The sequence below is a fragment of the Sciurus carolinensis genome, chromosome 8, assembly GCF_902686445.1.
Source record: "Sciurus carolinensis chromosome 8, mSciCar1.2, whole genome shotgun sequence".
NCBI classification, from domain to species: domain Eukaryota; kingdom Metazoa; phylum Chordata; class Mammalia; order Rodentia; family Sciuridae; genus Sciurus; species Sciurus carolinensis.
Window position 1 is genome coordinate 66,062,015 of NC_062220.1, and position 13,140 is coordinate 66,075,154.

The 13,140-nt window shown below is 35.6% G+C and overlaps 1 protein-coding gene across 3 annotated transcripts in view; it reads right to left on the bottom strand.

The window, feature by feature from the left end:
- Positions 1–13,140, bottom strand: part of Srpk2 (SRSF protein kinase 2) — a 204,506-nt gene that overhangs the window by 49,245 nt on the left and 142,121 nt on the right. For all 3 annotated transcript variants that reach the window (XM_047561613.1, XM_047561612.1, XM_047561611.1), the window contains exon 5: positions 786–894. In XM_047561613.1, the coding sequence (XP_047417569.1) occupies positions 786–894 (109 nt within the window). The remainder of the gene's footprint in view (positions 1–785; positions 895–13,140) is intronic.

The following is a 13,140-nucleotide window of genomic DNA, read 5'->3' on the forward strand; positions in this document are numbered from 1 at the left end:
ATTAGAGGGAGATTTTTCTTTTACAATAGTATTTTTTTTAAATTTGGGGGCCACAATTATGTAGTACATCCATGGGTCAAGACAATTACTTTTATGCTTTTTTTTTTTCCTAACTAAAATTAAGTAGACCAGAAAAATATCAGTTAACACATAGCAAGGAAAAATGACTCATTTCACTTCATATACATACACACATACATACACGTGTGTATATGAACTGAGAAGCAATTAAGTTTCTTTCTGGGGATCATGGCTTTTCTTTTTTTTTGTACTGGGGGTTTAACCCAGAGGCACTTTACCACTAAGCTATATACCCAGCCGTTTTTATTTTTATTTTGAGAAAGGGTCTCACTAAGATGCCAAGACTGGCCTCAAACTTGAGAACCTCCTGCCTTAGCCTCCAGAGTTGCTGGGATTATAGGCATACACCACCACATCCAGCCGGACGATGGCTTTTAAATAATGTCACAAACACTAATTTGAAAAGCCTACACATTATTATTTTTACATCTGAATGCTTTCTGATATTAATAATTTACTAGAAAAGTAATATGACCCCAATGAAAAGCAATTTCAAGGAAAAAGCTTAAAAAATAGAAAAGAAAGCTATTATGTTTAAAAACCTAACCTAAAGAACTTCAAAATATAAATCTAACTAGCTGAAGCAGGCCTGTGCTAAGCAGCACATTACGTGCTATAACAGTGAGAAAAACTTCAGCCACATCTTCTTAGGAAACAATGTTTAACAAGACCAGGAATCAAGTGCATAAATGACGAACACTTACTGCATATCCCAGCACAGCCAGACAGTGGAGAAGTGCCCCCATCCTAGCTTTCTAATGACATGATACCGACCATTGAAGAGGTCTCCAATTTTCACTGGATGATAGCCACCTTAAAAAAAAGAAAGAAAAGAAATTCAAAATCCCAGGAAAATAGTACTACTTTTCAGTGTACTTTGTCAATTCTGGATGTCATGAATGAAAGGTCTGAAATAACAGCATGATTAAAATGTTTAAGATACATTTTTTCCAGGATTATCTTTCATCATCAGAAAAGTATCCAATGAATTCCCATTATGTTTTTTGCTAATTTTTAATAAAAATTTTAAAAGGCAACAAGCCATCCAGCACTCCCTAACAATAATTGAAGTTTTGTTTCTAGGTCAATGTTTCTACGTGTGTACCAACTCTTGACATTTACAAAAGAATTTTCTTCTAAATTAAAATTAAACTCAAATATTTTTCCATCTGTACAAATCTCAGGAAATTAAAGGACGCTTAGTTTGCATTATTTTGCATACACCAACAGTTTTTCTATCCAGTAAGCAACAGGATAACATAGACCTTTTTTTTTTAAGTTGTAGATGGACACAATACCTTTATTTTATTTGCTTTTTTTTTTTTTTTAATGTGGTGCTGAGGATCGAACCCAGTCTCTCACACATGCTAGGTGATTGCTCCACCACTGAGCAATAACCCCAGCCTACATATATCTTAATTTACCCTCCAAATGGCTTGTTCCTGTTATCACTCTTCCTCCAACCTGAAACTTCTGCATGGAAAAACATTCTTTAGAAATAAGAGCAAGACTGGTACCCTATTTAAGTGAACTCTTAGGGGAGAGGAGGGTGCCTTACTGACATCTAGCACAGAAAGTCACTCTGAATTTTTAGTATAGGAAGTAGACTACAAAACAGCATTATAATATGGCATCAATTCCATGAAACACACGAGAAACAATCTAAGAAGATGTTAACACTGCTACCCCTGGATGTAAAATTCTTTTTATTCTCTTTATCTACATTTTAATCATGTTTTCCCCAATTTCTTCATTTTTTCCTAAAACAAACAATGTTCTTCTAGTTTTAAAATTGAATTTTATTATGGAAACATTAGTAGTCTCATATTCATATTCTCTCTCTCTTTCCCCCTCCCCATTTTTTTTTTTTTTTTTTTTGTTAGCTTTTTTTTTCTTGTTTTGGGTAGTGCTCAGGATAGAACCCAGGGACTTGTGCATGCTAGACAAGCACTGCACTACTGACCTACATATACCCCCAGCAGCTATTTCTGATTTTTTTAATCTTTATAATTCTTACCAATCCATCAAGAAAGACATGAATGGTTCATGCTTAGTACCGACAGGCTCAAAACAGGTGCAACAAATATTTAAACTACATTTTTCAATAAATACTTGTGAACTCCCAGAAAGCTCCAAGTCACAATTTGAGAAATACTATGACTATTTAAACTGTGGTAAACTAATCAAGCAGGAATTTGACCAGACACTTAATTTCTAAGATTCTTACTGCTATGAACATTGAACTTGCTTTTCCTAGATTTTAATATCAAAGTCTATAACAACAGTATAGACTAGAAATATGAGCTATGATATTAAGTCAGGAATAAAATACAGCAAATTATTAAATAGCTTCTTACTTAATGTTTATTTAATCCTCTAAGTAATTAAAAGAAACAATCTCTGGGTTTCTAGTATAGTTTTCACACTATAAAAATTAACACCTCAAAGGAGGAAAAGAAAGCTAACCCTTATCAGGTATGAATTAGGAAACGAACATTATTTTATTTTGAAATCTGTGTTCCATGAAACAAAAGTGAATTATGATATATTCCAACTGTTCCACAGAGGACCAGGGGAGACAAAAATCAAGAAAGGAAGAAGAAGTTGGGAAATGAAAAGTTAAACAAAGCAAAGCAGATTTCTTGACCAAAGACCTAATGTCTTAATACACTGTGTGAACCTCTAAGAGCACAGGGCACATGCTACACATTCCACACATATTTGCACAGGAAACTACTTCTAGTAACCATGCTTTTGTAATACTGGTATTTAGGAACAGTGATGTCTATCTTGCTTAACTCTTAGAACCACTCTGCAAAGTAGATGTTACTCTTTCCACATTGCTGCAGAGGGCACCAACTGTCAGATATTAAGCACTAAGTTGGACACGAACTGGAAACAAGGCAATTCCAAAGTCCATGTTCTTCTTCCCATAGTAAGAAAGGCACTCCATGTTTTAATAACTGGAGGACTATTTTCTAAACTTGATACACAGGGAACGCTGAATGGCTTGATTAAAAGCTACACAGTGCTTAAGTACATATTACTGCTAACACTAACATCTCTAAACTTGAAAATAATTTAATTAGGCATAAAGAGAAGAAAGCTTTGTCTGCAGTGTATGTTTCAGATTCAAGTTCTCAGTCAGTAGGTTCTTGTGAGAAAAAAGAAAGAAAGAAAAAAACAGAAAAGGCATCATCTCCACTGTAATCACTGTAGAAGTGCAGCAGTTCCTTTTCTCTATGGAATCTGAAAGTTGAACAAAAACGAATTCAGTCCAGAATCTCTGGAGCCCACAGGCAGCTACAATATTGTCTCTAAAAATGGGCCAATCATATAAGAGGAACACAGAAGTAATTCTTACTCACAAAGATATAAATTGAAGGAAAGTACAAAAACATTTAACTGAATAACTTTTAATTTTGAACATGACATATATAATATCAGATCTATATTCTATATACTCTCATACCCAACTCCTTGATTTCTATATGAGAGTCCCTCCTGACCATTCATCTCTCACTCCCTTGTCATAGAATAATAATCTTGCCAACAGGGCATCTATTCTACCTAACAAAAACTATGCTATGAGAAAAGAGGAATATGTCCCTACACAGCAGACCTACACCAACCCAACCAACGCCCAGGGAATTTGAGACAAAGGACATTCCAGTAACTCCCTCAGAAACTCCTCCAGTTCCCTGTGTGATAACAGCCATCAACAGACATGTCACTGCCTACTGCACTGTCTAGCACACATAAGGAATCTTGAGACAAGTCACAAACCAGACAAAGACCCAATCTCGCTTTGGTTCCTTTTGCCGCTTCATCAATGATTAGAAAAGGAATATAGGAAAACAATAGTGCTACACAGACCCTGCTAATGGCATGAGGTAGAGTACCAGAAATGTCAACTATTTCACCATTACATGACTCAGAGGTATGGTCAATAAATCTGTATTCCATTATTGTATTGTTTAATACAAAAAACACACAATTATCACTTTTAAGTTTTTCTCTTCTTCTTAAAAACACATCTTAGATTGAATTACAGATACAAACAAAACAAAATACACTGTTAAGCATCAATTTCATTGCTATGGTTTTTTTCTGCTCTAACCTTTCCAGTGCACCTAAGAAAACTAACTAAAGCTCTACCTCGTTACTCAGTAACAAGACTCCAAAGAAGACAAATCTAAAACTTACCTTCTCAGCTATTTTGGGAGATGTGCAGGCCAAAGATAAAAACAATTCCCTTTTCCTTCCCCAGAAAGAAGTAGATTCTATTTATAATAGTAAATCAAATTTCAGAATTCCATAATTGATAGTAGAATGGAAGGATTTTCAAAACCCTATTTTCTACTAAAAATAATATTGTATGATGACACCAGTTTCCCTGCCTTCCAATTGAGGATGTCTTTAGATAACCACTGAAAGCTTTCAAAGGGTTAAGGAAGGATTTGAAAATCAATCCTAACATACAGTATTAAAAAAGGAAGGGATAGTGAAAAGAAACTTGTTCATAGTAAGATAACAGACACATTCTGTGTCACTTAACATTTGAATATTCCTCCTCAAAACTGACAGAACAAGATACAGAAAACCAGTAGGGATATGAAAGATCTGAACATGCTATCAATCAACTTGACCTAATTGACATTTATAGAACACTACACTCAATACACTCTTCTCACACACAATATTCACCAAGACAGATAATATACTGGGTCATAAAACAAGTCACAAAAACAATGTTCTTCAACCACATATAAATAAGTTATAAAGCAATGAGAAAATTAGCCAAAATTTGGAAACTAATTCAAATCAATTCATGGGCTAAAGAAGAAATCATAAAATATTTTTCATGGGGCTGGGGATGTGGGTCAGTGGTAGAGCACTTGCCTAGCATGTGTGAGGCACTGGTTTTGAGTCTCAGCACTACATATAAATAAAATAAAATAAAGGTCCATCAACAACTAAAATATATATATATATTTTTTAAATAAATATTTTTCCTAAGATGACAATGAAAACTCAGCATATACCAACCTGTGAAACAGTGTTAAGGCAGTACTCAGAGGGAAAATTATAGTACTAAATGCCTACAATAGAAAAGAAAAGCCAGAAATGGTGGTCCACACCTGTAATCCCAGTGACCCAGGAGGCTGAGGCAGGAGGATCACAAGTTTGAGGTTAGCCTCAGCAACTTAGCAAGATCTTGTCTCAAAAAAAAAAAAAAAAAAAAGGGTTGAGGAATGTAGCTCATTGGTAGAATGCACCTGGATTCAATCACTGGAAGGGAAGGAAAGCGGAAGGGAGGGAGGGAGGGAGGGAGATAAGAAAGGAGGGAAGGAGGAAGGAAGGAAGAGGAGAAGGGGGGAAAAGGGAAGAGAAACTAGAAAATAATGATATAAGCTAGAATCAATGAAAAATTTTTTTAAAAGTTGAAACAATAGAAAAAAAATCAGTAAAACCAAAAGTTGGTGGGGGAATATGAAAAAAAATTAATAAATTTCTCGCCAGGTCAATCAGGTGAAAGATACTTAAAGAAAGAAACAAATTACTAACATGAAGAATAATAGAGTTGACATCAGAATGTATTTTACAGATATTGAAAGAATAATACGGGACTATTACAATTTTATGCCTATACATATAAAAACATACATGAGATGAATGAATACCTTAAAAAGATACAAACCGCATGAATTTCAACAAAAGAAATACAAATCTGAATAATCTCATATTTATTTGAAAAATTGAATATATTGTCAAAAACCTTCCCCTAAAAATGGTATCCTGTGCTGGGGTTAAAGCTCAGTGGTAGAGTGCTTGCCTAGCATGTGTGAAGCACTGGTTTTCATTTTCAGCACCACATATAAATAAATAAATAAGTAGTCCATTAACAACTTTAAAAGTGTCCTCACAAACATTTCTGAAGAAATACCACCAACTGCAGAAAAATTCTTCCTAAAAACAGAGAAAATATTCCCAATATCATCCTATGAAACCAGCATTATTTTATTCTGAAGCCATGTAAGAAAACCATAGGCCATGATGTAAACATAAAAATTTTGGACAAAATTTCAACAATCAATCATTACATAAAAAGGACAATACACATTATGATCAAATAGGGTTTATTTCAGGAACACAAACAACATTCAAAAATCAATATGCTTCTTTTTTTTTTTTTTCTTTTTTTTGCGGTGCTGGGGTTTGAACCCAGGGCCTTTTGCTTGCAAGGCAAGCACTCTCCCAACTGAGCTATATCCCCAGCCCTCAATATGCTTCTTAACTAACACCCTAAAATAGGAAATTCATATGATTAGCTCAACAGGCACAGGAGAAAAAGTGACAGTAGTAAACATTCCTTATCACAATTCTGAACGAAGCAGAAATAAAAGGACTACAAAAACACTACAGAAAACATCAGACATCCCACCTATGATTAGAAACTAACAACACCATTTTACTTGACATTATACTGGCAGTTTTATACTAGCTTTAGCTAGTACAATCAGAAAATAAATGAAAACACATCAAGAGTATGATTGTATTTCTGTACTTTTACTGGACAATGATATTGAGGGCCTCTGATCTAGGTTACCTTTCAAAGGATTACACTGTTGAGAACCTTGGAAAAAGAGACACTAAACACTGTCTTCCTGCCTAGGCAGGCATTGTTGTAGGCCCTCATAAAACACTGGGGTTTCCTAGTGCTTTTTGGAGTTCCTCAGATGGGACATAAACCCCCCTCATTAAGCACCACAGTATCCACGTGCGCCTGAGTACACATCATCTTGGTTAGATCTGTGAAACAATGGGAACAAATATGAACGTGAATTTCAAGCTGCTTGCAGTGCTATGAGAAATTAAGTCCTTTGTCTCTGACCCAGGAATCTCATGACTTGTGTAAAAAAACAAACTGTGGCAAGTTATCTTGTTAGCTTGCAAATAGGGTAAAATTTCAAAAAATCTCTTGGTTCTTGATAAATCTATCTTTGACATGAGAAAAAAATTTTCTTCTTTTTCTTGTCCTATAAAAATTGCTAACTAGTTTATCATCTTATGAAAACTATCAGTCTTAGAACTACAGTTTTTCTCACTTTGATGACTAAAAAAACCCAGAGACAAATTTGTAACATTCTTTCAAATTGTACAGATCTCTATTTAACCATAACCTAACTTTATATTTCTTCATCTATTTGCCTAATGTATCTATCTGTAAAATTTCTCAAGTTGTATGTGAAGTATTAGGATACAAATAATGGCCACTTACCCTTCAGGATAAACTCAAGCAAAGCCCACTCCTAGGGAGCATTTCCTGATTTTCCTGGCTCAAGTAAGGCCACTGTTCTGCACTTCTCCTATTCATCTCCATAATGCCTCCTCAGGTTCTGTTACACAAAATAACTATCAGATATTTCAGTTATGGCCTCACTTATCTTCTCCAGGAGATTATAAACTCTAAGGAGGGCTTAGTATCATCAGTACCTAGCACATAGTATCTACATCATAATAAGCACTCAATAAACATATAAGAACCCAAGTTACAAGACAGATATGGATGGGAGGGACATAAGTTATTCTGTTCCCTGGCAAGACATAAAGGAAAAGTGGAGCAGGTTCCCCTAGTTTGAAATACAAGCTAAAATTTAATTTTTAAATAATAATATACTATAATATGAAAAGAGGACAGCCCTGAAAAAAGAAAGGGAAAACACATTTACTGTGAAATAAATAGTTCTATTTGAGGTTAAGAAAGGAAACAAAATGGTACACTGGGACTGAGAAGAGCCCTGAGAGTTGAGCCAAAGTTCTGACTTTGCTAATGGGGCCAGGTTAGGGGGAAGGGGGATTAACAAAGCATATCCTTTATTCCTCTTATGACCAGGAATCTAAATGTAACACAAGTAATATCATATAATAATACTGTAAAGCAAACTGCACAGTATAAATATTATATTTATTATTATTCTACCAAGTTAAAATGTATAGTACCTTAAGGGACATAGGTAAGAAAGATAGTAAGCTGTGATATTATTGATGAGATCTTGAGCAAAGCTATCATGCTGTCCATGACATTTAAGATTAAAGTACCCTAATAACTCTCTATATTTATAAAGCTGGAATCAGATTCTAGACAATGTTAAATAAAATAAGGATTTCTTCTGCTTCTATGATCAACAATCTATCTTACTTGTCATTACAGTGCTATAATTTGTAGCTGCAGCAAATTTTTCTTATACTGATATTGACATTTCTACTTTTCTAGAGACGATTCTAAAAAATGATTAGTCCAAAATGGAAATGCAAGTCACATTCTGAGACAAGTTAGTGTCTAAAATCATCATCTGCATTCTAGAACCTAGACCATGACAACATCTTTTTCTCAAGCTCCTGAGTGCTTTAGAACCCATTCTAAATGCACCATGGGTATAGGCAGGAATTCTAAAACTTTAAAAGCTATATTATAAATGGCTGATAATTGTTTTTAAGAGACCATGCATAGAGATTTGATCAAAATAAATTTGGACTAAATCAGCCTCTCCATACTTCCCAAAATGATTCCTTATAGAGTGAACTGTAACCTAGCTTATAGTACAAATAACATGTAACCTACCATAAAAGTATATCCTTGTAACCAAGCAACTAAATTTCAGCCAAACATAGCAGCTGAACTTCCAGCCAATCAGAGGTTGAAAGTTGCCAGAACATGACCATATAAGTGCTAACTGCAATCATTAAGGCTGTTTCTGTTTGTCATTTCCTTTTTTTTCTGGCTATAACTATAACCTGCTATGTGGTAAGGTGGGCCATTCTAAACCATCTTTGGTCTACAATGCTGCCTGGTTCTGGAACCCTTCTCCCGCTCAACTAAACTTTGTAAATGCAATGTCCTCAGTTTTTTCTCTTTAACACTGGAATTTGGGTCATAAGCTTTTATTCTCAAGTACATGCACACAATTAAGTGTCCAACTTCACTGAACACACTGTGAATACATTAGTTTCTCCAAATCTCATATTAACCAAGGATAAAGAGTTAATGGTACATGTTGCTTCCATTACCAACATTCATCTATTACTTTTTAAATTATATAATGCCAGATTTCTCTGTTCAGGGTATCTTTGACAGAAGAATCCAAATCATTGTTCTATGAAATACGTTGTTACAAAATTATCCTTAAAACGTAAAACAGTAGTCAGGCACAGTGGTACATGGCTTATAATCCCAACAACTAGGGCTGAGATAGGAGGATCATAAATTAAAGGGCAGCTTCAGCAACTTAGTCAGACCCTGCCTCAAAATAAAAAATAAATAAAAGTCTAGGAATGTAGCTCAGTGGTAAAGTTCTCCTTTAAAAAAAAAAAAAACAAAAACAAAAAAACACCAGACTATAGGAACCAAATACAGATTCTCTCAAGTCTAGTTAAATAACTACTTAAGTTACTGCCTTAATATATACTAAAAACTACAGGTTTGATTTTTTTATACATTAACTCTTTTTGTGAAATTAGTCTTTGTGTGCATACCTCTATATTGATTCTGATAGCTTCTACATAAGCTCAGTTGTAGTTTCTTAAAGACACTCTCCAGAAAGCTTATTCCCACAGTGCTTGCATATATTAACAATTTATATAGCACATTTATAACTGAACATCATCTGGTGGCAAACACTTGTAAACCCAGCGGCTTGGGAGGCAGAGGCAAGAGGACCATGAATTCAAAGCCAGTCTCAGCAATTCACTGAGATCCTATCTCTAAAGAAAATACAAAAAAGGTCTGTGGGGCTGGGGAGATAGCTCAGCTGGTAGAGTGCTTGCCTCACAAGCACAAGGCCCTGGGTTCGATCCCCAGTACCGCAAAAAAAAAAAAAAAAAAAAAAAGTCTGGGAATGTGGCTCAGTGCTTATGTACCCCTGGGTTCAATTCCAAGTACAAAAAAAAACAAAACAAAAAACCTAGATAACTGAAGGTCAATTTGGCTAGATATAGAATTTTTGGTTCACATTTTTTTCCTTGGGTATATTACAAGTATTATTTTATTGTTTTTTTGGCCTAAAGCTTTGCTGTGTAATAAAACATGAAAATAATTGATTATTCCCTGGTAAATCAGGCAATCTTTCTGATTAACACTTAAACTCCACCTAGTACATAAAACCATGAGCAAAATAAAAAAAATGGTTTAAAGCAGCTGCTAAGCTTAGGGATTTGTTATGTAACAATAACAACTAGAATGGCCTTTCTCTGTTCACCACAACAGCTGGGCAAAACCTCCTCCATTGATCTGTAATAAAGATGTGCCCTCAATCTTTAAAAGACTAAACCACAATCTCTAGGAATCATTCATTTAATCTTTTCTTGCTAGCCTTTCAACCTCTCCTCAGATTTCTTCTGTTCTGCTTAGAAATACACTCTGATACTCCATACTGAAACGACTTTCCCTTGCCCCTGTCTGACTCCACTCCCTACGAACTCCCATCAGGTCACTGCTAAATTTCACTGAAGGATGTGCTACGCTCTCTTCTAGCATACACTCACCTTGACAACTGCACAACCCATCACTGGTCTCAATGAAAGGGTCACTAGAGATCCTCCCAACAGGTAGTCCATTGGCCTCATAGCCTTCACCTTCATCAAACTGAATGAGAGTGAATGGTGCTATGATTGAATCCTTCCTTCTTAAAAACTCTCCTTTCATGCCTCAAACCATATAATCTTGGAGAAAACATCACCATCTCTGTGTTACCAATGTAGGAGAAATTACTATCATAAGAAAGGATTTGGTGGCTCTGGTGAGATATTCAGGTTTAAAAGATTCAAGGGGAACATGGGTGGAATAGTAAATAGAAGTCAGGAGGCTACAGGTAAGCTCAAAGGTTAAAAAAATTGCTAAAACTAATTAGAATATAATTAGATAAGCAAATAAGTCACAAGAAAAAATACATAACAGGATTAAGGAGATTAAGGCATAATAATCAATTGCTGATGGAAATATAGATTGAGACAGCTTCTTGGAGAAACCATCCAGCAGATCCTTGAAAAGCTGAACATGGAGGTACCATATGGACAGTATCTACCTCCAGTATACAGCAAGAACAATGCAACAATGTCCACTGTAATTAGAGTTACTGGAGTTCACAGCAGCATATTCCTAACAGCCAAAAAGTAAAAACGACTCATAATGTATCAGTAAAATGTGATATCCAGACAATGAAACATTCATCCTAAAATGAAGTATGTTATATAATACAACATGGATTAAACTTGAAAACATTATGCTAAGTGAAAGAAGCCAGACACAATAGGCTGCACATTATAAAATTGTTTGTATGGAATATCCTGAATGGATAAATCAAGGGACAAAAAGTAAGTTGGGGGGAGGGAAGAGGACTGCCTGCTAACATGTTTCTCTGGGGAGAGCTAAAAATGTTCTTTATGTAGTGAAGATAGTAGCACAATTCTGTGAATATACTGAAAATGGCTAAACTGTTTTTGTTTGTTTGCTTGCTTTTTTTGGGGTAGGATTACCAGGAATTGAACTCAGGGACACTTCACCACCAAGCCACATCCCCAGTCCTATTTGTATTTTATTTAGAGACAGGGTGTCTCACTGAGTTGCATAGTACCTCGCTTTTGCTGGGGCTGGTTTTGAACTCATGATCCTCCTGCCTCAGCCTCCAGAGTCTTTTAATATGGGGGAAGAATGTTATATGTATGAATTGTATCTCAAAAAAAGTATATGAGGGGAAAAATAGCAAGTTTCAATTACTGACTCCCAGTCAACATAAAATAGACTAAGGGGAAAACAAAATCAAAATCTAAAACGTCTTTTCTTTTTTTTAAGTTATAGATGGGACACAATACATTTATTTTATTTATTTATTTATATGTAGTCCTGAGGATGGAACTCAGTGTCTCACACATACTAGGCAAATGCTCTACCAGTGAGCTATAATTCCAGCACCTGAAACTTTTCTTCGTTTAACTTTTTCCAATTACACATTGAAACAGGATACAATAGGGAAAAATTATCACAATTCTACCCAATGAAGAATATCCATGTTAAAAGAAATCTGGATAAACTCTTAAGAATACAGTCCATTTTTTTATCAGCCCAAGTGGGAAATAAAAAAATACATTACTCTTAAACTAACCCCATACGAGGTTCTGCTTACAAATGTTTTTAAAATCTGGGTTGAGGTTGTGGTTTAGTGGTAGAGTACTTGCCTAGCATGTGTGAGGCACTTGGTTCGATCCTCAGCAAAAACTGATTCTGAGACTCACTTTTTAAAATGTCAACTAAAAAAAAAAAAAGTTTTTAAAATCCTGAGACCCCCCCCCCCAAAATAAGTTTGAACCTTTCCAGAGAAAAGGTAGATAGCCCCAAGCAGCCAGAATACAACATGTGATCTGCAAGAGTGTTCAGTTTTGGCCAGGAGTATGAAGGATGGAATTTTATGTTCCAGGGGTGTGGAAGGAGAAAGGGACTGAATGAGTAAAGCAGCAGCCACTGTGTTGACTGTGGACCTCTGAAACCAAACTCCAGGGAGCAGTGGTGGAGGCCAGTGCAGTTCAGGGCAATGAGCAGGCTGAGATGCAGTACGTGACAGGGGATGCTAGGAAGGCACTTGGGGTGGCCTTCCTCACTTTGCTGTGGCACTGAGAACAGTGGAGAGTGGCAGCATGGTAGGAGGAGTGAGGAGTGGAAAGATCACAATAAATTGTACTTGTGACTCTGGCCTAGATCCTGTGGCACCTCTCTGGGGAAAGCAGGAGTATGTGGTAGGGACAAGAACCAGTGACATTTAGAATGATTGCTATACACAAAGAATGGAAAATCTGAATCACACAATTCAATGTGTTCTGAAGAAATTTTTCCTTCAGAATTATACAGCTGCCACCTTTAGCTGCTCAGTCTGCTCCATGTCAAATGATCACAAATCCAGGTTGCTCTCCTACCTTCAGGACTATTACTGTCTATTTCTTTTGCTAATTCTTTCTCCTTAGACTCTATGATGATAAAAGGTGTTTAACCATTTATCATCTATATGT